Source organism: Nerophis lumbriciformis, linkage group LG12 (genome assembly GCF_033978685.3).
Source record: "Nerophis lumbriciformis linkage group LG12, RoL_Nlum_v2.1, whole genome shotgun sequence".
Lineage (NCBI taxonomy): Eukaryota > Metazoa > Chordata > Actinopteri > Syngnathiformes > Syngnathidae > Nerophis > Nerophis lumbriciformis.
The window spans coordinates 17,437,570-17,456,075 of record NC_084559.2 but is presented as its reverse complement, the minus strand read 5'-3'; the positions used below and the strand labels follow the sequence as shown (position 1 = coordinate 17,456,075).

General features: G+C 39.2%; 1 protein-coding gene across 1 annotated transcript in view; it reads right to left on the bottom strand.

The window, feature by feature from the left end:
• Positions 1-18,506, bottom strand: part of LOC133623055 (sarcoplasmic/endoplasmic reticulum calcium ATPase 2-like) — a 70,531-nt gene that overhangs the window by 15,655 nt on the left and 36,370 nt on the right. The window contains exons 6-10 of the mRNA XM_061985981.2: positions 10,562-10,642; positions 8,648-8,733; positions 8,096-8,560; positions 2,005-2,093; positions 1,814-1,916 (exon numbers count right to left, since the gene is read on the bottom strand). Of these exons, the coding sequence (XP_061841965.1) occupies positions 1,814-1,916; positions 2,005-2,093; positions 8,096-8,560; positions 8,648-8,733; positions 10,562-10,642 (824 nt within the window). The remainder of the gene's footprint in view (positions 1-1,813; positions 1,917-2,004; positions 2,094-8,095; positions 8,561-8,647; positions 8,734-10,561; positions 10,643-18,506) is intronic.

Below are 18,506 nucleotides of genomic sequence, written 5' to 3'. Positions count from 1 at the left end.
TCCCTTCACTGGCTCCCTGTGCGTTACCGAATACATTTTAAACTCCTTTTATTTGTTTTTAAATGTCTAAACAACCTCGCGCCAACCTATCTCTCCGACCTCCTTCAGCCTTACTGCCCCACCCGATCCTTAAGATCAGCCGATCAGCTGCTGTTGACGGTCCCTGACACAAGGCTGAAGCTTAGAGGTGACAGAGCTTTCGCCGTTGCTGCTCCCAAGCTCTGGAACGACCTACCCCTGAGTGTTAGACAAGCCTCCTCTCTTCCTGTTTTTAAATCTCTCTTAAAAACATACTTTTATTCCATGGCTTTTAACACTGAGTGATATCCATCCTGCAATGGCGCCCCATAATACACCTGCTGTGATCCTGTTTTTATGTTTTTATGTTTTTATTAATTCTATTTTAATTATTTATTTTTTTATCGTGTTCTGTTTGTGTTGTGTTGTGTTTGCTCGGTACTCGTTTTATCTTTTAACCTGTCCATTGTACAGCACTTTGGCTACCCCTGTGGTAAATTTTAAATGTGCTCTATAAATAAAGTTGATTTGAGTTGATTTGATTTGGCTGTCATCTGTTTTAATTATGAGACACAATTGTGTCAAAGTCATAATTTTTTTTTTCATGCTTGAAATAAGAAATTATTACTTTAAAAAAGTAGTTTTATACTTGTGAGTGTTTTTGACAAAGCTTTGCAACAGTTGATATTCTAGTTTCAAGCATGTTTTACTCAATATAGGTCATCAAATCTCAGCAACAAGCTGTAATATCTTACTGAGATAATTGAGGACCAAAACACTTAAAACAAGTAAAACACTCCAACTTAAAACAAGTAAAACACTCTAACATAAAATCTGCTTAGTGAGAAGAATTATCTTATCAGACATAAAATAAGCAAATATTACCCTTATTTGAGATATTTAATCTTACTTAGATTTCAGTTTTTTTTTGTTCCCCTTAAAACATTTTTATGCTGCACTATTAGATGTAAGCATGGGATAAAGTGTACATCATGTAACTTTGTCTGTAAAATGTGTGTTTTTATTGGCATTTCTGTAATCTAGTCACAACATTTCATCAGTAATATCCATAAATTAATATTCTTAAGAAATGACCGTAGAATAAACACACATCTGATTGAGGAGTCAGAGTAAAAACCTAGAATTTACACTTTGTGTGGTGTTGGAGTTTTCCGACTTTTTGTGTGGCCATAAACGCATCAGTGGCTTAGTGCCATGCATGCGTGTGTTGGTGTAGGTGAGAGGGCTGCTGTTGATATGACTGATGACAAAGAGTTTAAGCCTGGTTTGTGCGGAAAATACGGCAATTGGGCTAATACACCTATAAAATAAGAAATACAATACATACGAATAAAGCTAAATAAATTAATGCAGGAGTAAAAACGACCAGAAACATTGTAATATGTATAAATAAATGCAAAATATAGGCCAAGAAAAAAAAAAGGTAAACCTCTTATTCTAAAGACTGCGCATCCCTCGCCTAATTATTCATATTCTTGTGGCTGGCTGTTGTCAATCCGCACCTAATTCTTCTTCTGATGCTTGTAACCTTTAATAGTTTATTTACCAGTAATATTTATTGCCAGTTAATGAATAATGCTTGCTAAGAAGCTACCAATGCCTTCACTAACCCACAGTATAGGAACCTGCTTAAAACTTAAACATATCAACACAATTAATACATAAGAGTACTGGAACCATTCATAAATGTGTGTCACGTCTTTACCCCTTTTAATTATCCAGATTTGAATTTAAAAAAAATACAATCATAAAACAAGTGGAGTGAATTACAGACCTCATTGAAGTCCAGGGATGAGTCATTACACAGGGCACAGATGGTGGCCAGTTCAACCAGGGCATCATACTGGGAGGACCTCACTGGTTTACCATCCTGGTATCTTCAGAAATGTAAAGAATTTAATCACCACAAATTCTCCAAATCGACTTTCCATGTCCATTAATTGTTGTTTGCCTCATAATACTCACACGTCTCCCTCAGGTGCATAGGTAGAACCTGTGATGGTAAACTCTCCCAGCGAGAAGCTGTCACCTTCAGCTTTGTTGACGATGAACATCTGAGGATTAAAAAAACATTTTACCATCACAACACTCACAACGAAGCAGCATTTGAAGAAATTAGCGTTGAAGGCAGCAGGTGGCAGCAGAAGCCATAGAAAAATCCCAAATGGGCTTTAATAAGCAGAGCTCGTTTTAGCATGTCTCCTTTGGATTGTTTAGTTCCACCCCTCGTGTAAACACACAGTCCGGTAACAGAGTCCCCATGGAAGGAGAGATGTTCTGCCTTAAAGCAAGAAACGGTGGTGCCAGGCTTCTTCACAAGGGAAGTTGTTTATCTTCCTGCTCACACGCACATTACACTAACATTGAAGAGATAACAATAAACTGATTACTATAACTAATGGTAGCAACGTGGCTCATGAGAAAATAACTGATTAAGGATACTAATAGAAACATGATGTAGAATGATCCTTTTTTGATCCAACCTGATAAACAGGTAGAGTAGAGAGTTATTTTTACCCATCCAAGGATGAAGCAAAGGCCACAAATTTCTAATTTATTGTTAACAGGATGTTACGTAAATTGTTTTTTTAATAGAAACATACAATGATTAAATGTGTGCTTGTAAATATTCTTATTCATCCAAGTTATGGTATTTTTAGGGTATTGAATCAATCGCAACTGGACTGTTCAGATTGTCTTGGAATTAGGGGTTGTAACTAGAGATGTCTTTTTTGCAGATATCCCATACTGTCCAACTCTTAATTACCGATTCTAATATCAACCGATACAGATATACCGTATTTTCCGCACTATTAGCCGCACCTAAAAACCACAAATTTACTCAAAAGCTGACAGTGCGGCTTTTAACCCGGTGCGCTTTATATATATGGATAAATATTAAGATTCATTTTCATAAAGTTTCGGTCTCGCAACTTCGGTAAACAGCCGCCATCTTTTTTCCCGGTAGAACAGGAAGCGCTTCTTCTTCTACGCAAGCAACCGCCAAGGTAAGCACCCGCCCCCATAGAACAGGAAGCGCTTCTTCTTCTACTGTAAGCAACCACCCGCCCGCGTAGAAGAAGAAAAAGCGCGCGGATATCACCGTACGTTTCATTTCCTTTGTGTGTTTACATCTGTAAAGACCACAAAATGGCTCCTACTAAACGACAGGGATCCGGTTCATGAAAAGACGCAATCTCTCCATCCGCACACGGATTACTATTTCACAGCAACTGATATTCCTGTGAACCGCACTGTGGAACGGGAGCACGTACGGTGAATATTCGCACCACAGGGAATGAGAAGTCATCCTTCACTGTGGTTCTAGCTTGCCATGCTAATGGCCAGAAACTTCCACCCATGGTGATATTCAAAAGGAAGACCTTGCCAAAAGAGACCTTTCCAGCCGGCGTCATCATAAAAGCTAACTCGAAGGGATGGATGAAGAAAAGATGAGCGAGTGGTTAAGGTAAGTTTAAGTTTACGCGAAGAGGCCGGGTGGCTTTTTTCACGCAGCTCTGTCCATGTTGATATACGTATGTTTGTGATTGCACATTTGCGTACATTTTGGGAGTGAACAGAGTTGTTAGAACGCTGGGTTTTAATATATTATTAAAGTTTGACTGACCTATCTGACTGTTTTTTTGACATTCCTTTAGCGCAGTTAGATGCGGCTTACAACACCGGGCGGCTTATAGGTGGACAAAGTTTTGAAATATGCCGTTCATTGAAGGCGCGGCTTTTAACCCAGGGCGCCTTATGGTGCGGAAAATACGGTATACAGTCGTGGAATTAACACATTATTATGCCTAATTTTGTTGTGATGTCCCGCTGGATGCATTAAATAATGTAACTTTACCATGAATTGATTAACGTGGACCCCGACTTAAACAAGTGGAAAAACTTATTGGGGTGTTACCATTTAGTGGTCAATTGTACGGAATATGTACTGTACTGTGCAATCTACTAATACAAGTCTCAAATCAATCAATCAAAAACAAGGTTTTCCAAAACAAGAGAACAACTTCAACTCCAGTTATGGAAAAAAAATGCCAACATGGCACTGCCATATTTATTATTGAAGTCACAAAGTGCATTATTTTTTTTTAACATGCCTCAAAACAGCAGCTTGGAATTTGGGACATGCTTTCCCTGTGATAATCCTGATACCCACTACAACTATGGGAAATACTATACTTTGACTTTCACAAAGTGCATTATTTTTTTAAATTTTTTTTATTTAAACATGCCTCAAAACAACAGCTACAAAAACAATGAAGGCACACAGCTTCAGTCCAGAGTGCCTACGTTCGTGTTTTACCGGATATGTACCGCTGCGTACAGCGGCGTTTTAAAAAGTCATTAATTTAACTTTTTGAAACCGATACCGATAATTTCCGATATTACATTTTAAAGCATTTATAGGCCGATATTATCGGACATCTCTAGTTGTAACAATTCATTTTAACAACGATTCAATTTGATTCGATATTTGCGGTTGCCGATAGGATCCAGGGATAATGTCATTTGAAAATTTTTTTTATATGATCCCAAACGATTCAGTAACTTTTTAGCAAAAAATAAATAAAATCTACCAGTGTAACTGTGAAATAAATAATGGATACTGGACACTACGGGTAAAGTTTCCTATATTCCTGGTAAAGGAATTAGATAAATGAATTATGGATACAAACAAGCAAGTACCGTATTTTTCGGAGTATAAGTCGCTCCGGAGTATAAATCGCACCGGCCGGAAATGCATAATAAAGAAAGAAAAAAATATATATAAGTCGCATTTTTGGGGGAAATGTATTTGATAAAAGCCAACACCAAGAATAGACATTTGAAAGGCAATTTAAAATAAATAAAGAATAGTGAACAACAGGCTGAATAAGTGTACGTTATATGAGGCATAAATAACCAACTGAGAACGTGCCTGGTATGTTAACGTAACATATTATGGTAAGAGTCATTCAAATAACTATAACATATAGAACATGCTATACCTTTACCAAACAATCTGTCACTCCTAATCGCTAAATCCCATGAAATCTTATACGTCTAGTCTCTTACGTGAATGAGATAAATAATATTATTTGATATTTTACGGTAATGTGTTAATAATTTCACACATAAGTCGCTCCTGAGTATAAGTCGCACCCCCGGCCAAACTATGAAAAAAACTGCGACTTATAGTCTGAAAAATACGGTAAACTACTAATGGCCAATGCATTCACATCTCATGTGATTATGGTGCAACTAACACTTTAGGTTGAATTAACAAGGAGGAAACATTTTCAATATTCAAGCAATTTTCAATAAAAGTACAGTAACCAACATTTTAACAGTAGATCTACCTGCTAAATAAAAGTTCCCCGACCGGGTCATACATGATCTTTTCTCCGCCCTGACGTCGCCGATGACAGACAGTGTCCCAGGTGAATTAGCATACGCGTCCTAATTTCCGAAGCCTCCTTGAACCATCTCCTATATTTGTTTCTGATTAAATGACTTCTGCTTGTGCTCTGGAATCAGTGAGTCGCCACTGTCACTTCGGTTGGCTTAAAGTTCCGTTGTGTTGTGTCGTTTTTCTTTATCGTGGCTTTTGTAATCGTGCTGTAGCTGAAAGTTGTAATCAATGATATTGTCTTGTGGTGTTTGCAGTTGTTGCACTTGTTATGACCTTTCTCGACCACCGTAGATATCCGCCATTTAGGTTTTGATGACGTCACAGATTTAATGCCTTTATTTGTAAAAGTGCCAAACTTCATATAAAGTCTGCCGTTCTTTAATCCAATGTTTTCCTTTTTCTAGTATCGATAAAATACAAACCCTGTTTCCATATGAGTTGGGAAATTGTGTTAGATGTAAATATAAACGGAATACAATGATTTGCAAATTATTTTCAGTTGATTATGCTACAAAGACAACATATTTGATTTTCAAACTGATAAACATTTTTTTGTTGTTGCAAATAATCATTAATTTTAGAATTTGATGCCAGCAACACGTGACAAAGAAGTTGGGAAAGGTGTCAATAAATACTGATAAAGTTGAGGAATGCTCATCAAACACTTATTTGGAACATCCCACAGGTGAACAGGCAAATTGGGAACAGGTGGGTGCCATGATTGGGTATAAAAGTAGATTCCATGAAATGCTCAGTCATTCACAAACAAGGATGGGGCGAGGGTCACCACTTTGTCAACAAATGCGTGAGCAAATTGTTGAACAGTTTAAGAAAAACCTTTCTCAACCAGCTATTGCAAGGAATTTAGGGATTTCACCATCTACGGTCCGTAATATCATCAAAGGGTTCAGAGAATCTGGAGAAATCACTGCACGTAAGCAGCTAAGCCCGTGACCTTCGATCCCTCAGGCTGTACTGCATCAACAAGCGACATCAGTGTGTAAAGGATATCACCACATGGGCTCAGGAACACTTCAGAAACCCATTGTCAGTAACTACAGTTGGTCACTACATCTGTAAGTGCAAGTTAAAACTCTCCTATGCAAGGCGAAAACCGTTTATCAACAACACCCAGAAACGCCGTCGGCTTCGCTGGGCCTGAGCTCATCTAAGATGGACTGATACAAAGTGGAAAAGTGTTCTGTGGTCTGACGAGTCCACATTTCAAATTGTTTTTGGAAACTGTGGACGTCGTGTCCTCCGGACCGAAGAGGAAAAGAACCATCCCGATTGTTATAGGCGCAAAGTTGAAAAGCCAGCATCTGTGATGGTATGGGGGTGTATTAGTGCCCAAGACATGGGTAACTTACACATCTGTGAAGGCGCCATTAATGCTGAAAGGTACATACAGGTTTTGGAGCAACATATGTTGCCATCCAAGCAGTGTTACCATGGACGCCCCTGCTTATTTCAGCAAGACAATGCCAAGCCACGTGTTACATCAACGTGGCTTCATAGTAAAAGAGTGCGGGTACTAGACAGGCCTGCCTGTAGTCCAGACCTGTCTCCCATTGAAAATGTGTGGCGCATTATGAAGCCTAAAATACCACAACGGAGACCCCCGGACTGTTGAACAACTTAAACTGTACATCAAGCAAGAATGGGAAAGAAATCCACCTGAGAAGCTTAAAAAATGTGTCTCCTCAGTTCCCAAACGTTTACTGAGTGTTGTTAAAAGGAAAGGCCATGTAACACAGTGGTGAACATGCCCTTTCCCAACTACTTTGGCACGTGTTGCAGCCATGAAATTCTAAGTTAATTATTATTTGCAAAAAATAATAAAGTTAATGGAGTTTGAACATCAAATATCTTGTCTTTGTAGTGCATTCAATTGAATATGGGTTGAAAAGGATTTGCAAATCATTGTATTCCGTTTATATTTACATCTAACACAATTTCCCAACTCATATGGAAACGGGGTTTGTAGATCGATTCTCTTTTAAAACAATCTATCATCCCTTGGAAGGCAAACTTGCCGAGCATCGATCAATATACTTAAAATTTAGGAATATAAATTGATCTATTGATATATCGATCAATCATTACACACCTACTTAGAAAACAACACTTTTGAGACGCCATTGTATCTTAACTGGCTTTTTGCACCACAATAGAGTGAAACCATTATTGTGGGATGTATGTTGTGACCGGTCATAACCTTAAAGATATAAATGCTCTAAGTCCGAGGGCTTGGAAAACAAGTAAAATATCTCAAGACAAAATTGAAACTGTACATTTGTAAATGATTCAGTGCCCTGATTTGTACATTTAAGATTATGTGAATTATTGAGCAGGCCAAAAAGAGTTTTAAACTTACATAAATGGCAATTGCAACATGACATGCTTATTTTAAAGAGGCTACACATTGGCTGCTTTACAACTTGATGACGCAAGGTCAGTTACACAACAGGTACAAGTCTTCCAACGGCTTAATGCAAGTGAAGACAAACTCCCCCATGTTGCCTTCAAGCTATACAACCTGAAAACATGGTCACAAAAGAACGATGTTTGCACAGAGCAAGCGTCCGTCACCCTATTCAAACAACTAGACAACCGAGAAGGCAGTGCATATTGTGTGAGACTTACTCTGCAGACAGACATTTGATTGGTGGTCAGAGTTCCGGTCTTGTCAGAACAAATGACAGATGTGCAGCCCAGTGTTTCCACAGAGGGCAAACTTCGGACAATGGCATTTTTCTTGGCCATGCGGCGGGTGCCCAGAGCCAAACAGGTGGTGATGACAGCAGGGAGACCTTCAGGGATGGCGGCCACAGCCAGTGCCACAGCGATCTTGAAATAGTAGACAGCCCCACGGATCCACGAGCCTCCGTGCACGGGGTCATTGAAATGGCCGATGTTGATGATCCATACCGCAATGCAAATGAGGGAAATGACCTTGGACAGCTGTTCGCCAAACTCATCCAATTTCTGTTGCAGGGGTGTCTTGTCCTGCTCAGTGGCCGCCATCTCATCACGGATCTTACCAATCTCTGTGTTGACACCTGTGGCCACAGCCACACCCACAGCCTTCCCAGCAGCAATGTTGGTACCCTGAAATAAGTAAGAATATATTTTTCCCCAGGATTTCGACTTATAAAACAATGTAAATAGTCACGGTTGGTAAAAAACTAGACTTACAGAGAAGAGCATGTTCTTCTTGTCTTGATTGACAGCACGAGGGTCGGGCACAGGGTCTGTGTGTTTGATGACAGAGACAGACTCCCCTGCAAAAGACAAAGTGTCTCGTTAAGACAGCAGAGAAGATCTCAGATTCATACAGTGGTCACTTGATATAATCTTGTATTTTACTAAGACTGTTTTATTTTCATATGTTGCCGAACATGCTAAACTGACAACTAATCATACTTTATTTCTCTCTTTAATTTATGCTTTTTTTTACTCAGCGTGCTTTGCTGTTATTTGTGTTACTGTTGTGTTCTGTAAATATTCTTATTCATCCAGGTCAGGGGTCGGCAACCTTTACCAGTCAAAGAGCCATTTTGACCAGTTTCAAAAATTATAGAAAACAATGGGAGCCGCAAAATTTTTTTTGAAATTTCAAATGAAATAACACTGTATACAAAGTTTTTTTATTTGCTTTGTATAAACCAGGGGTCTCAGACACGCTGCCCACACCTTTATGTGGAATTTGAAAGCTGGTGCGGCACGCGGGTTTTAAATGAATGGCTCAGCGTCATGCGCGCCGTGATGGTACAGCATATAGAACCCACTACAGCCAGAGTGCCTGATTAACCACTTTTTATATGGGGCTTCCGCTTGCTCACGTAGGTGACAGCAAGGCATACTTGGTCAACAACCACACAGGTCACACTGACGGTGGTGGTATAAAAAAAAAAAAACTTTAACACTCTTACTAATAATGCGCCACACTGTGAACCCACACCAAACAAGAATGACTAACAAATTTCGGGAGAACATCTGCACCGTAACACAACAAACACAACAGGACAAATACCCAGAATCCCATGCAGCCCTAACTCTTCCGGGATACATTATACACCCCCCGCTACCAAACCCCGCCCACCTCAACCGACGCACAGAGGGTGGGGGTGTGGGGGGGTTAGGTGGTAGCAGGGGTGTATAATGTAGCCCGGAAGAGTTAGGGCTGCATGGGATTCTGGGTATTTGTTCTGTTGTGTTTATGTTATGTTAAGGTGCAGATGTTCTCCCGAAATGTGTTTGTCATTCTTGTTTGGTTTTGGTTCAAAGTGTGGCGCATTATTAGTAAGAGTGTTAAAGTTGTTTTATATGGCCACCGTCAGTGTGTGGCTGTTGACCAAGTATGCCTTGCTGTCATTTACGTGTGCAAGCAGAAGATGTATATTGTATAACAAGTGTTGGGCTGGCACGCTATTAATACAGACTGTAGAGGGCGCCAAATGTGTACCATCATGGCACGCCTTTATTATAGCCGTAAGGGTGAAAATCGGTGAATATTATTCCCGGGAGTTTTCTGCGAGAGGCACTAAAATCCGGAAGTCTCACGGGGAAATTGGGGGGTTCAGCAAGTGAGCTGCTGAGCCGCAACAGAGTGATCAAAGAGCCGCATGCCGCTCCGGAGCCGCGGGTTGCCGACCCCTGATCCAGGTCATTAAACCAATTGCAAGTGGACTGTTCAGGTTGTCTTAGAAGATATTTAATTTCATAGTCTCATTCGAGAAGGCTTTGTCAGTTCATGCTCAAAAACTGGATACGACAGCTTTAGACTGAACAGTCCAATCACGGTCAATTCAATGCCCGAGGAATACCGGAACCTAAATTTCCCTGAGGGCAGACACCAATGGATCAATAAAGTTCTACTTAATCTAGTCTAAACTGATAATGATTGTGACTATGCTCTTATTTCTATTGAAAAAGCTGCATGTGTTTGAATGTACACTGTCTTGAACATTTTCAGAATAGAGTTTTAAATTGTATACAATGTTTCCTTCCTCAGATCGAAAGAACTAACAAGGTGGCGGTAAACAAAACGTAGGTTGGAAATAGATTTCAACACATACCTTGCTTAATGAAAGCTGTTTATCGACTTACCAGTGAGAATGGACTGGTCAACCCTCAAGGTTGTTGATTTGATTGAACAGATACGGATATCAGCAGGCACTTTATCTCCAACTGAAACCAAACAAAACATGTCAGCATAAAAAACATCAGGCACAGGTTCCCAAGTGAAAATAATCGCGAATAGTGTTATTGTATGTGTGAACATTTAGTTGCTGTGAGCTTAAAATAGGCATGTATGAACTGGGCGGTGTAATCTATAGAGGAAGCAGAGCAAAGAAGAGTGTTGTCACAAGGTCGTAGGACTGTACTGACATCCCTGTAGGAAAGGAGAAAGAGACAAAAAAGAGGAGGAAATGGAAGACTTGTGTGCCATATATGGGTTGTCTCAAAGGAAAAGACCAATTTGGATACATCGGAATTGTGGTGACCCAATTCAGCTACATAACGCAAAACTGGGGAACCAGCTTAAGTTCGGGCTATAAGCATATATTCATAAAAATGGTACTTGGCTTTATTTAGGACACACATCTGCAAGGATGCTTAAAAGACATATATACATCAAGACAGTACAGTAGAGTACCAGACCGCTGCCATCTAGGGAAACTATATATACATATTGTAATATTAAACGTGCGTGTGCCCTTTAGAGAAAGGAAAATAGCATCAGGACCTACAATGCATGAAGCCAAAAATGGAAAAAGTATTCCAATATCTTCCCCAATGCTCTTATCAGGTTTAAATGTGGCTGCATGATGGCAGCTGTTTCCACATCACTGTGACAACACAGGAAGACCAAAAGGACAATCCCCTCTACTAGATACTTAGAATACAAAACATAATACATTCGGCGAACAGGCCGGTGTTTTTTTTTTTTTTCTTCAACAACTGCTGTCACTGTCTGTTTTAATCCTTTTTACACTTATGTGCACTTGAATGCAAGGGATTGCTGCTTCACTTCTAACCCCTTGTAGAAATTAAATGATTGTTTAACCCAATACAGCAAGTGTCCTGACAAAAGTGGATCTGTCAGCAGTCGCCGTCCAATCCAAACGGCCGGTACTTCTCAGAACCACCGACACAGTAGCATTCGAACATGGAACTACGGGAAGCTTAATTTCAGAGAAGGTCACGCTACCAACACTGATTTCTCTGATGCATATAATCTAGAACAGTGGTTCTTAACCTTGTTGGAGGTACCGAACCCCACCAGTTTCATATGCGCATCACTTTAGTGAAAAATAAAATGTTTTGTTTTTTTTCAAATTCAAGACAAAGTTATATACTTTTGGTAACACTTTAGTATGGGGAACATATTCTAAGTAACAAACACTTAATTTAGAGTTTTTTTGGACACTAGGGGAACATATTCTAAGTAACAAAGACTTAATTTAGAGTTATTTGGTTAGGGTTAGGCTTATAATAAGGCCATGCCAAATAAGGCATTAATAAGTACTTAATAATGACTAGTTAAGAGCCAATATGTTACTAATTTGCATGTTAATAAGCAACTAATTAATGGTGAATATGTTCCCCATACTAAAGTGTTACCATGTTTTTTTACTGGTGCACAAAATGAAGCGTGCATGAACATCACCTTGTTCAAAGAACAAAACCAACACAGTGTAAACTCACAACAAATTACACACCTGCAAATCAGTGTGACTTCTGCTGTTGCCGTATCCGTAATACGCCGATAGGGAGAAGTTTTTATTTACACGATGAGTCGGGTGTGTCTTGACCTCCGCCGAACCACTGAGCCCGACTCACCGAACCTCTAGGGTTCGATCGAACCCAGGTTAAGAACCACTGATCTATACACATTAAGATATACTGCACAAATTAGCTAAATAACTCTAACATGCAATTCATTTAGACCAGTGGTTCTTAACCTGGGTTCGATCGAACCCTAGGGGTTCGGTGAGTCGGCCTCAGGGGTTCGGCGGAGGTCAAAACACACCCGACTCATCGTGTAAATACAAACTTCTCCCTATCGGCGTATTATGGATACGGCAACAGCTGACTGGTTTGCAGGTGTGTAATTTGTTGTGAGTTTATGCACTGTGTTTGTTTCGTTGTTCGAACAAGGTGATGTTCATGCACGCTTCATTTTATGCACCAGTAAAAAAACATGGCAACACTTTAGTATGGGGAACATATTCACCATTAATTAGTTGCTTATTAACATGCAAATTAGTAACATATTGGCTCTTAACTAGTCATTATTAAGTACTTATTAATGCCTTATTTGGCATGGCCTTATTATAACCCTAACCCTCTAACCCTGACCCTACACTGCAAAAACTGAAATCTAAGTAAGATTAAATATCTCAAATAAGGGTGATATTTGCTTATTTTCTGTCTAATAAGATAATTCTTCTCACTAAGCAAATGTTATGTTATAGTGTTTTACTTGTTTTAAGGGTTTTGGTCCTAAATGATCTCAGTAAGATATTACAGCCTGTTGCTGAGATTTGATGACCTATATTGAGTAAAACATGCTTGAAACTAGAATATCAACTGTTGCAAAGCTGTGTCATCAACACTCACAAGTATAAAACTACATTTTTAATGTAATAATTTCTTATTTCAAGCATGAAAAAAAACATTGCTTTGACACAATTGTGTCTCATAATTAAAACGGATGACAGCCAAATAGACTTTTCTGTATAATTTTCAATGGAACAAGAGAAAATACGTACTCACAAAAGTAGTACAGTTGGCACAGTACAGTAAACTGTTAATATTTAAACATTTAACATGTGACATTTCTAACAATTTTGAACAGAAATAATTTATGCACATTCAGGTGAATTCTTCAAAATTACAATTAAAAAATGTTTGCCCGGGGGCTGGGCTGTATATATGCGCGCTAATTGACTTGGCGCGATGATGTCATGTTATCGATGGAAAAATGCATTTTTAGACAATATGACTTGCCTGAGCGGCTAGGAGACCCCGAGAGTAACAAGCGGTTGCCTTCGTTTTTAGTATAAGTTTGCTGGTTTCAAGAAACATGATGCTGAGCGCATATCATTATGTCAAGATAATGGCACTAGCATTTACTTAATTTAAGAATATTTTTCTACATATTGAGCAAAAAGGTCTCTTTTTTTTTTTTCTACCAAGAAAAGTGCACTCATTATTAGTGAGAATATACTTATTTTAAAGTATTTTTGGGTTCATTGAAGTTAGCTTTTGGAAAGTCTTGACAAGCCAAATTTTCTTGTTCTATTGGCAGATAATTTTGCTTAGTTCAAATAAAATACACCTCATTTTTGTATTTTTTTTGTTCTTGTTTTTGAACACTGACTTTTTGCAGTGTAACTCTAACCAAATAACTCTAAATTAAGTCTATTACTTAGAATATGTTCTCCATACTAAAGTGTTACCAAAAACATATAACTTTGTCTTGAATTTGAAAAAATTATTATTATTTTTTTACAAAAGAAGGGTTCGGTGAATGTGCATATGAAACTGGTGGTGTTCGGTACCTCCAACAAGGTTAAGAACCACTGATTTAGACAATGTTTTCTTACAAGCCTTTAGTCCTACTCTTTGGTGATTATGCAACACTTCCTGTCTTCAAGTACTTCATCAATTTTAAGATCGCAGAGAAAAAAAAAGGAGTAGATTTTGTAACGGCGTATTCTCTTTTTTTTCAAAACACTAACCAGGGGTAGTGTTTACTCTACAGGCTCGCTCTGAAGAAGCACGCGTATATCAGCTGTCTTTTTGTATCAACATCCTGCTTTGGTAGCGGTCCAAACATATCAGCCATCCATACTTTTTCACCTCCGTGTTCACCAACAGGTGACTGAGTCCACGGAGTTCAGGCTTGATGATACATTTCACCCAATATGACTCACATAGGTGCTTTTTAAATAGACCTTTCAACAGCAAGTGAGGCCGTGGCACAACATAAGCTGGCAGCTTTGACTGGCACCTGCCCCTGCCGTGTGTTCGGGCACAGCATGTGCTTTAAGCCGGCCAGGCTTTCTCAGGGTGCATGTGTTGATGGCAGCAGGACAAAGGAGTGACGTACTGTCAAGTCAAGAGGGCCATCACAGAAGAGTCGACGTGACAGCTTTCTAAAGCAGCCTTCCTTAAAACAGCAACCTAACTAAAAATGAATGGTCGAGAATAGATGAAACTGTACTTGGTAGCCAATGTTCCCTCTAATTTTTCATGTGTGTGAGCAAACGCAAAAACTCCCTGAGCATTGAGTGGAGCCCATGTGAGCAACATCAGACGTGCACACTGTGGCTACACCAGCAGCACACCTGTCCCAAACCTGACTAAATAAGTTCAATCTCCATCCATTCATCCATTTTCTACCGCTTGTCCCTTTCGGGGTCGCGGGGGGTGTTGGAGCCTATCTCCGCTGCATTCGGGCGGAAGGCGGCGTACACCCTGGACAAGTCCCCACCTCATCGCAGGGCCAACACAGATAGACAGACAACATTCTCTTATTATTATAATCAAATGACAGCAGTCATTTCCACAAGGTTATTTTCTAATTTAAGTGTTTAGGCCCACTTACAATGACAATAACAGCAAATATTGTTTTTCATGAACTGTGTACTTGTTTGTCTGGGTGGAGGTCCTGCTTTGGAAATAATTTGTACCCCTTTCAGACATTGCATTTAGTTCCCATTAAAACATTCACATGTTGCACAATGAGATGTAAGCAGGGGATCATGTGTACATTCCTGCAACTTCCTGTTTGTAAAAAAAATATATTTTTATTAGTATTTATTTAATGTACTAACAGCATTTCATGATTAATATTTATAAATTAAGATTCCTAATAAATGACACTAGAATAAGCACATGTTTGATTGGTAAATCATAGTGTAAAAACCTGGAATGACACTTTATGTGTGGTGTTGGAGTTGTCCGACTTTTTGTGTGGCTGTAAACGCATCACTGGCTAAGTGCCATATGTGCATGTGTTGGCGCAAGTGAGAAAGAGCGAGCGGCTGCTATTGCTATAACAAAGTTGCTTTTGGTCTGGTTTGTACTGCAGAAAATGACTAGTTTTGCTAGATATCATTTTTTTACTAATGTTTTGGGCATACTTGCCAACCTTGAGACCTCCGATTTCGGGAGGTGGGGGGAGGGGTGCGTGGTATATTTACAGCTAGAATTCACCATGTCAAGTATTTCATATATATATATATATATATATATATATATATATATAAATAAAATAAATACTTGAATTTCAGTGTTCATTTATTTACACATATACACACACATAACACTCATCTACTCATTGTTGAGTTAAGGGTTGAATTGTCCATCCTTGTTCTATTCTCTGTCACTATTTTTCGAACCATGCTGAACTCTGATGATGCATTGCTGTGTGGCACGCACAATAGTACTTTCATCAAATGCACTAGATGGCAGTATTGTCCTGTGTAAGAGTGTCACAACATTGCTGTTTACGGCAGACGAACTGCTTTACGGTATACAAAAAAGTGACTGCTGTTGTTGTGTGTTGTTGCCACGCTGGGAGGACGTTAATGAAACTGCCTAACAATAAACCCACATAAGAAACCAAGAACTCGCCCTCCATCATTCTATAGTTATAACGTGATTGGGCAGGTACGCTTTTTTATATTGTGGAGGACCTGAGTCCGCCTGAATTTCGGGAGAAAATTTGTCCCGGGAGGTTTTCGGGAGAGGTGCTGAATTTCGGGAGTCTCCCGGAAAATCCGGGAGGGTTGGCAAGTATGGTTTTGGTGATGTGTTTATGGCCGACAATAAAGAGTTTTGCTCAGTAAAGTGATCGATGGAATTCATGTCCTCAAAGCGTCTCGACAAACGTTACAATATTTGAACAATGATGACGAAAATTGTTTTCTCTGTCGTGTCCGTGTCGAAAATTGTTATGCGCTTATTTTTAGGGACCGCAATGTCCCTTTGGGACAGAGGACCCTATTGTATTTCGTGCGTTTTATTATTATTATTATTCTGCCGCCTCTTTGAGCTGTAATTTGAACCCCTTAACATGCTTCAAAACTCACCATATTTGACACACATCAGGACTGGCAAAAATTGCCATCTAATCAAAAAAACAAACCCCAAAACTCAAAATTGCGCTCTAGCGTCCCCTAGGAAAAAACACAGACACAACTGCTTGTAACTTCCAGTAGGAATGTCGTAGAGACATGAAACAAAAACCTCTATGTAGGTCTGATTTAGACCTAGATTTGATACATTGACATCCTTCATCAAAAATCAACAGGAAGTTGGCAATTCCCCCTTCAAAACAAAAGTTTACTAAAAACAGTCACTTTTGCCTCTTTGAGCTGTAATTTTACCCCCTTAACATGCTTCAAAACTCTCCAAAATGGACACACACATCAGGACTGGCAAAAATTGCCATCTAATAAAAAAGCCCAACCCCAAAACTCAAAATTGCGCTCTAGCGCCTCCTAGGAAGAAAACAGACACAACTGCTCCTAGGAAGAAAACTCAGACAAAACTGCCTGTAACTTCCAGTAGGAATGTCTTAGAGGCATGAAACAAAGCCCTCTATATAGGTCTCACGTAGACCTACATTTCATATATTGACAGCCCCCAGCAAAAATCAACAGGAAGTTTGCAATTCCCCCTTCAAAACAAAAGTTTTGTAAAAACAGGTCACCTATTTTCAAACATTATCTCCTCTGAGCGCGTTTGTCGTGTCGGCTTCAAACTAGCACAGGAGAGAGATTGAAACCTTCTGATTAAAAGTTGACCAAAGAGTTTTAATTACTGCTTCGGTTTGGATTTTATGTGCCGTCAAAGTCGGTCTTGTCCATCGCTGCTTGCAGCTTTAATTTTTATTTGATTTTGTGCGTGGCATAGATTTGCCGTGCGCAGAGGACGCTTGAGCAGTGCGCAATTGCACAGGCGCGCACCTTAGAGGGAACATTGTTGGTAGCGGTGTGAAGTTTGTTTAAATTTCGCTTCTTTGCACCGTAAATCCAAATGTGGCTTGTGCCTGACTAGATCCAATCATAAATGCATACATCCATACAAGGATACAGGAAGAGTGATGAAGCCTATTCCACATGATAATCCATTTAAGTGACAATAATGAAGTCAGCCATAATGCACACAGCTAGCAGTGTACTATAAACATGCATGCAGAAACAAGTCAATCTAAGGACTTTTTATAGGTACATTAACTAATGCAGTAAATGCATTTGACTTAAATGTTTCGCTTTAGGCTGTGCAACAGAACAACCAATGTTCACACAAAAGGACAGAACAAATATACTTTCCAACATTTCAACCGTGAAGATCCAAAAATGACATAGTTTGTAAAAACCCGAAGTTTAAGTACAGAGGACTGAAAGAACTTCCTCTCTTCTGTTGACTGTCGCAATAAGTCTCCTTGAGATCTCTGCTGAGCCTCTTGCCGTTATGAATCTTAAGCAGCAGCCAGCTCAACCTTCACATAGCATATAATGGTGTTGCCATTGCCATGGGAACAACAACCAAGAGCACAGTACCTTTTGTCAAAATCAACAGAGTGCTTGCTAGACTGAAGCAAAATTAAGTGTGTAACGTAAACAAGGAGTAATTCAGGGTAAGAAAAAGGTTAGGTGAATCCACAAAGACAATACATAAGCAAATTACATTTAAAGTAACAGAATGCCATCTCTGACATAACCCATCTTTAAAGGGGAACTGCATTTTTTTTAAATTTATTTTGCCCATCGTTCACAATCAATGAGAAACATCTCTTTATATTCTTTAGGGGTTTAAAGAAGATAAACAAACGCTTGGAAGATGCAGCCAATGGGAGCCACCGTTGTAATTTTTAAAGCCTCTAAAACAGTGGTTCTTAACCTTGTTGGAGGTACCGAACCCCACCAGTTTCATATGCACATTCACCGAACCCTTCTTTAGTGAAAAATAAAATGTTTTTTTTTTTTTTTTCAAATTCAAGACAAAGTTATGTTTTTGGTAACACTTTAGT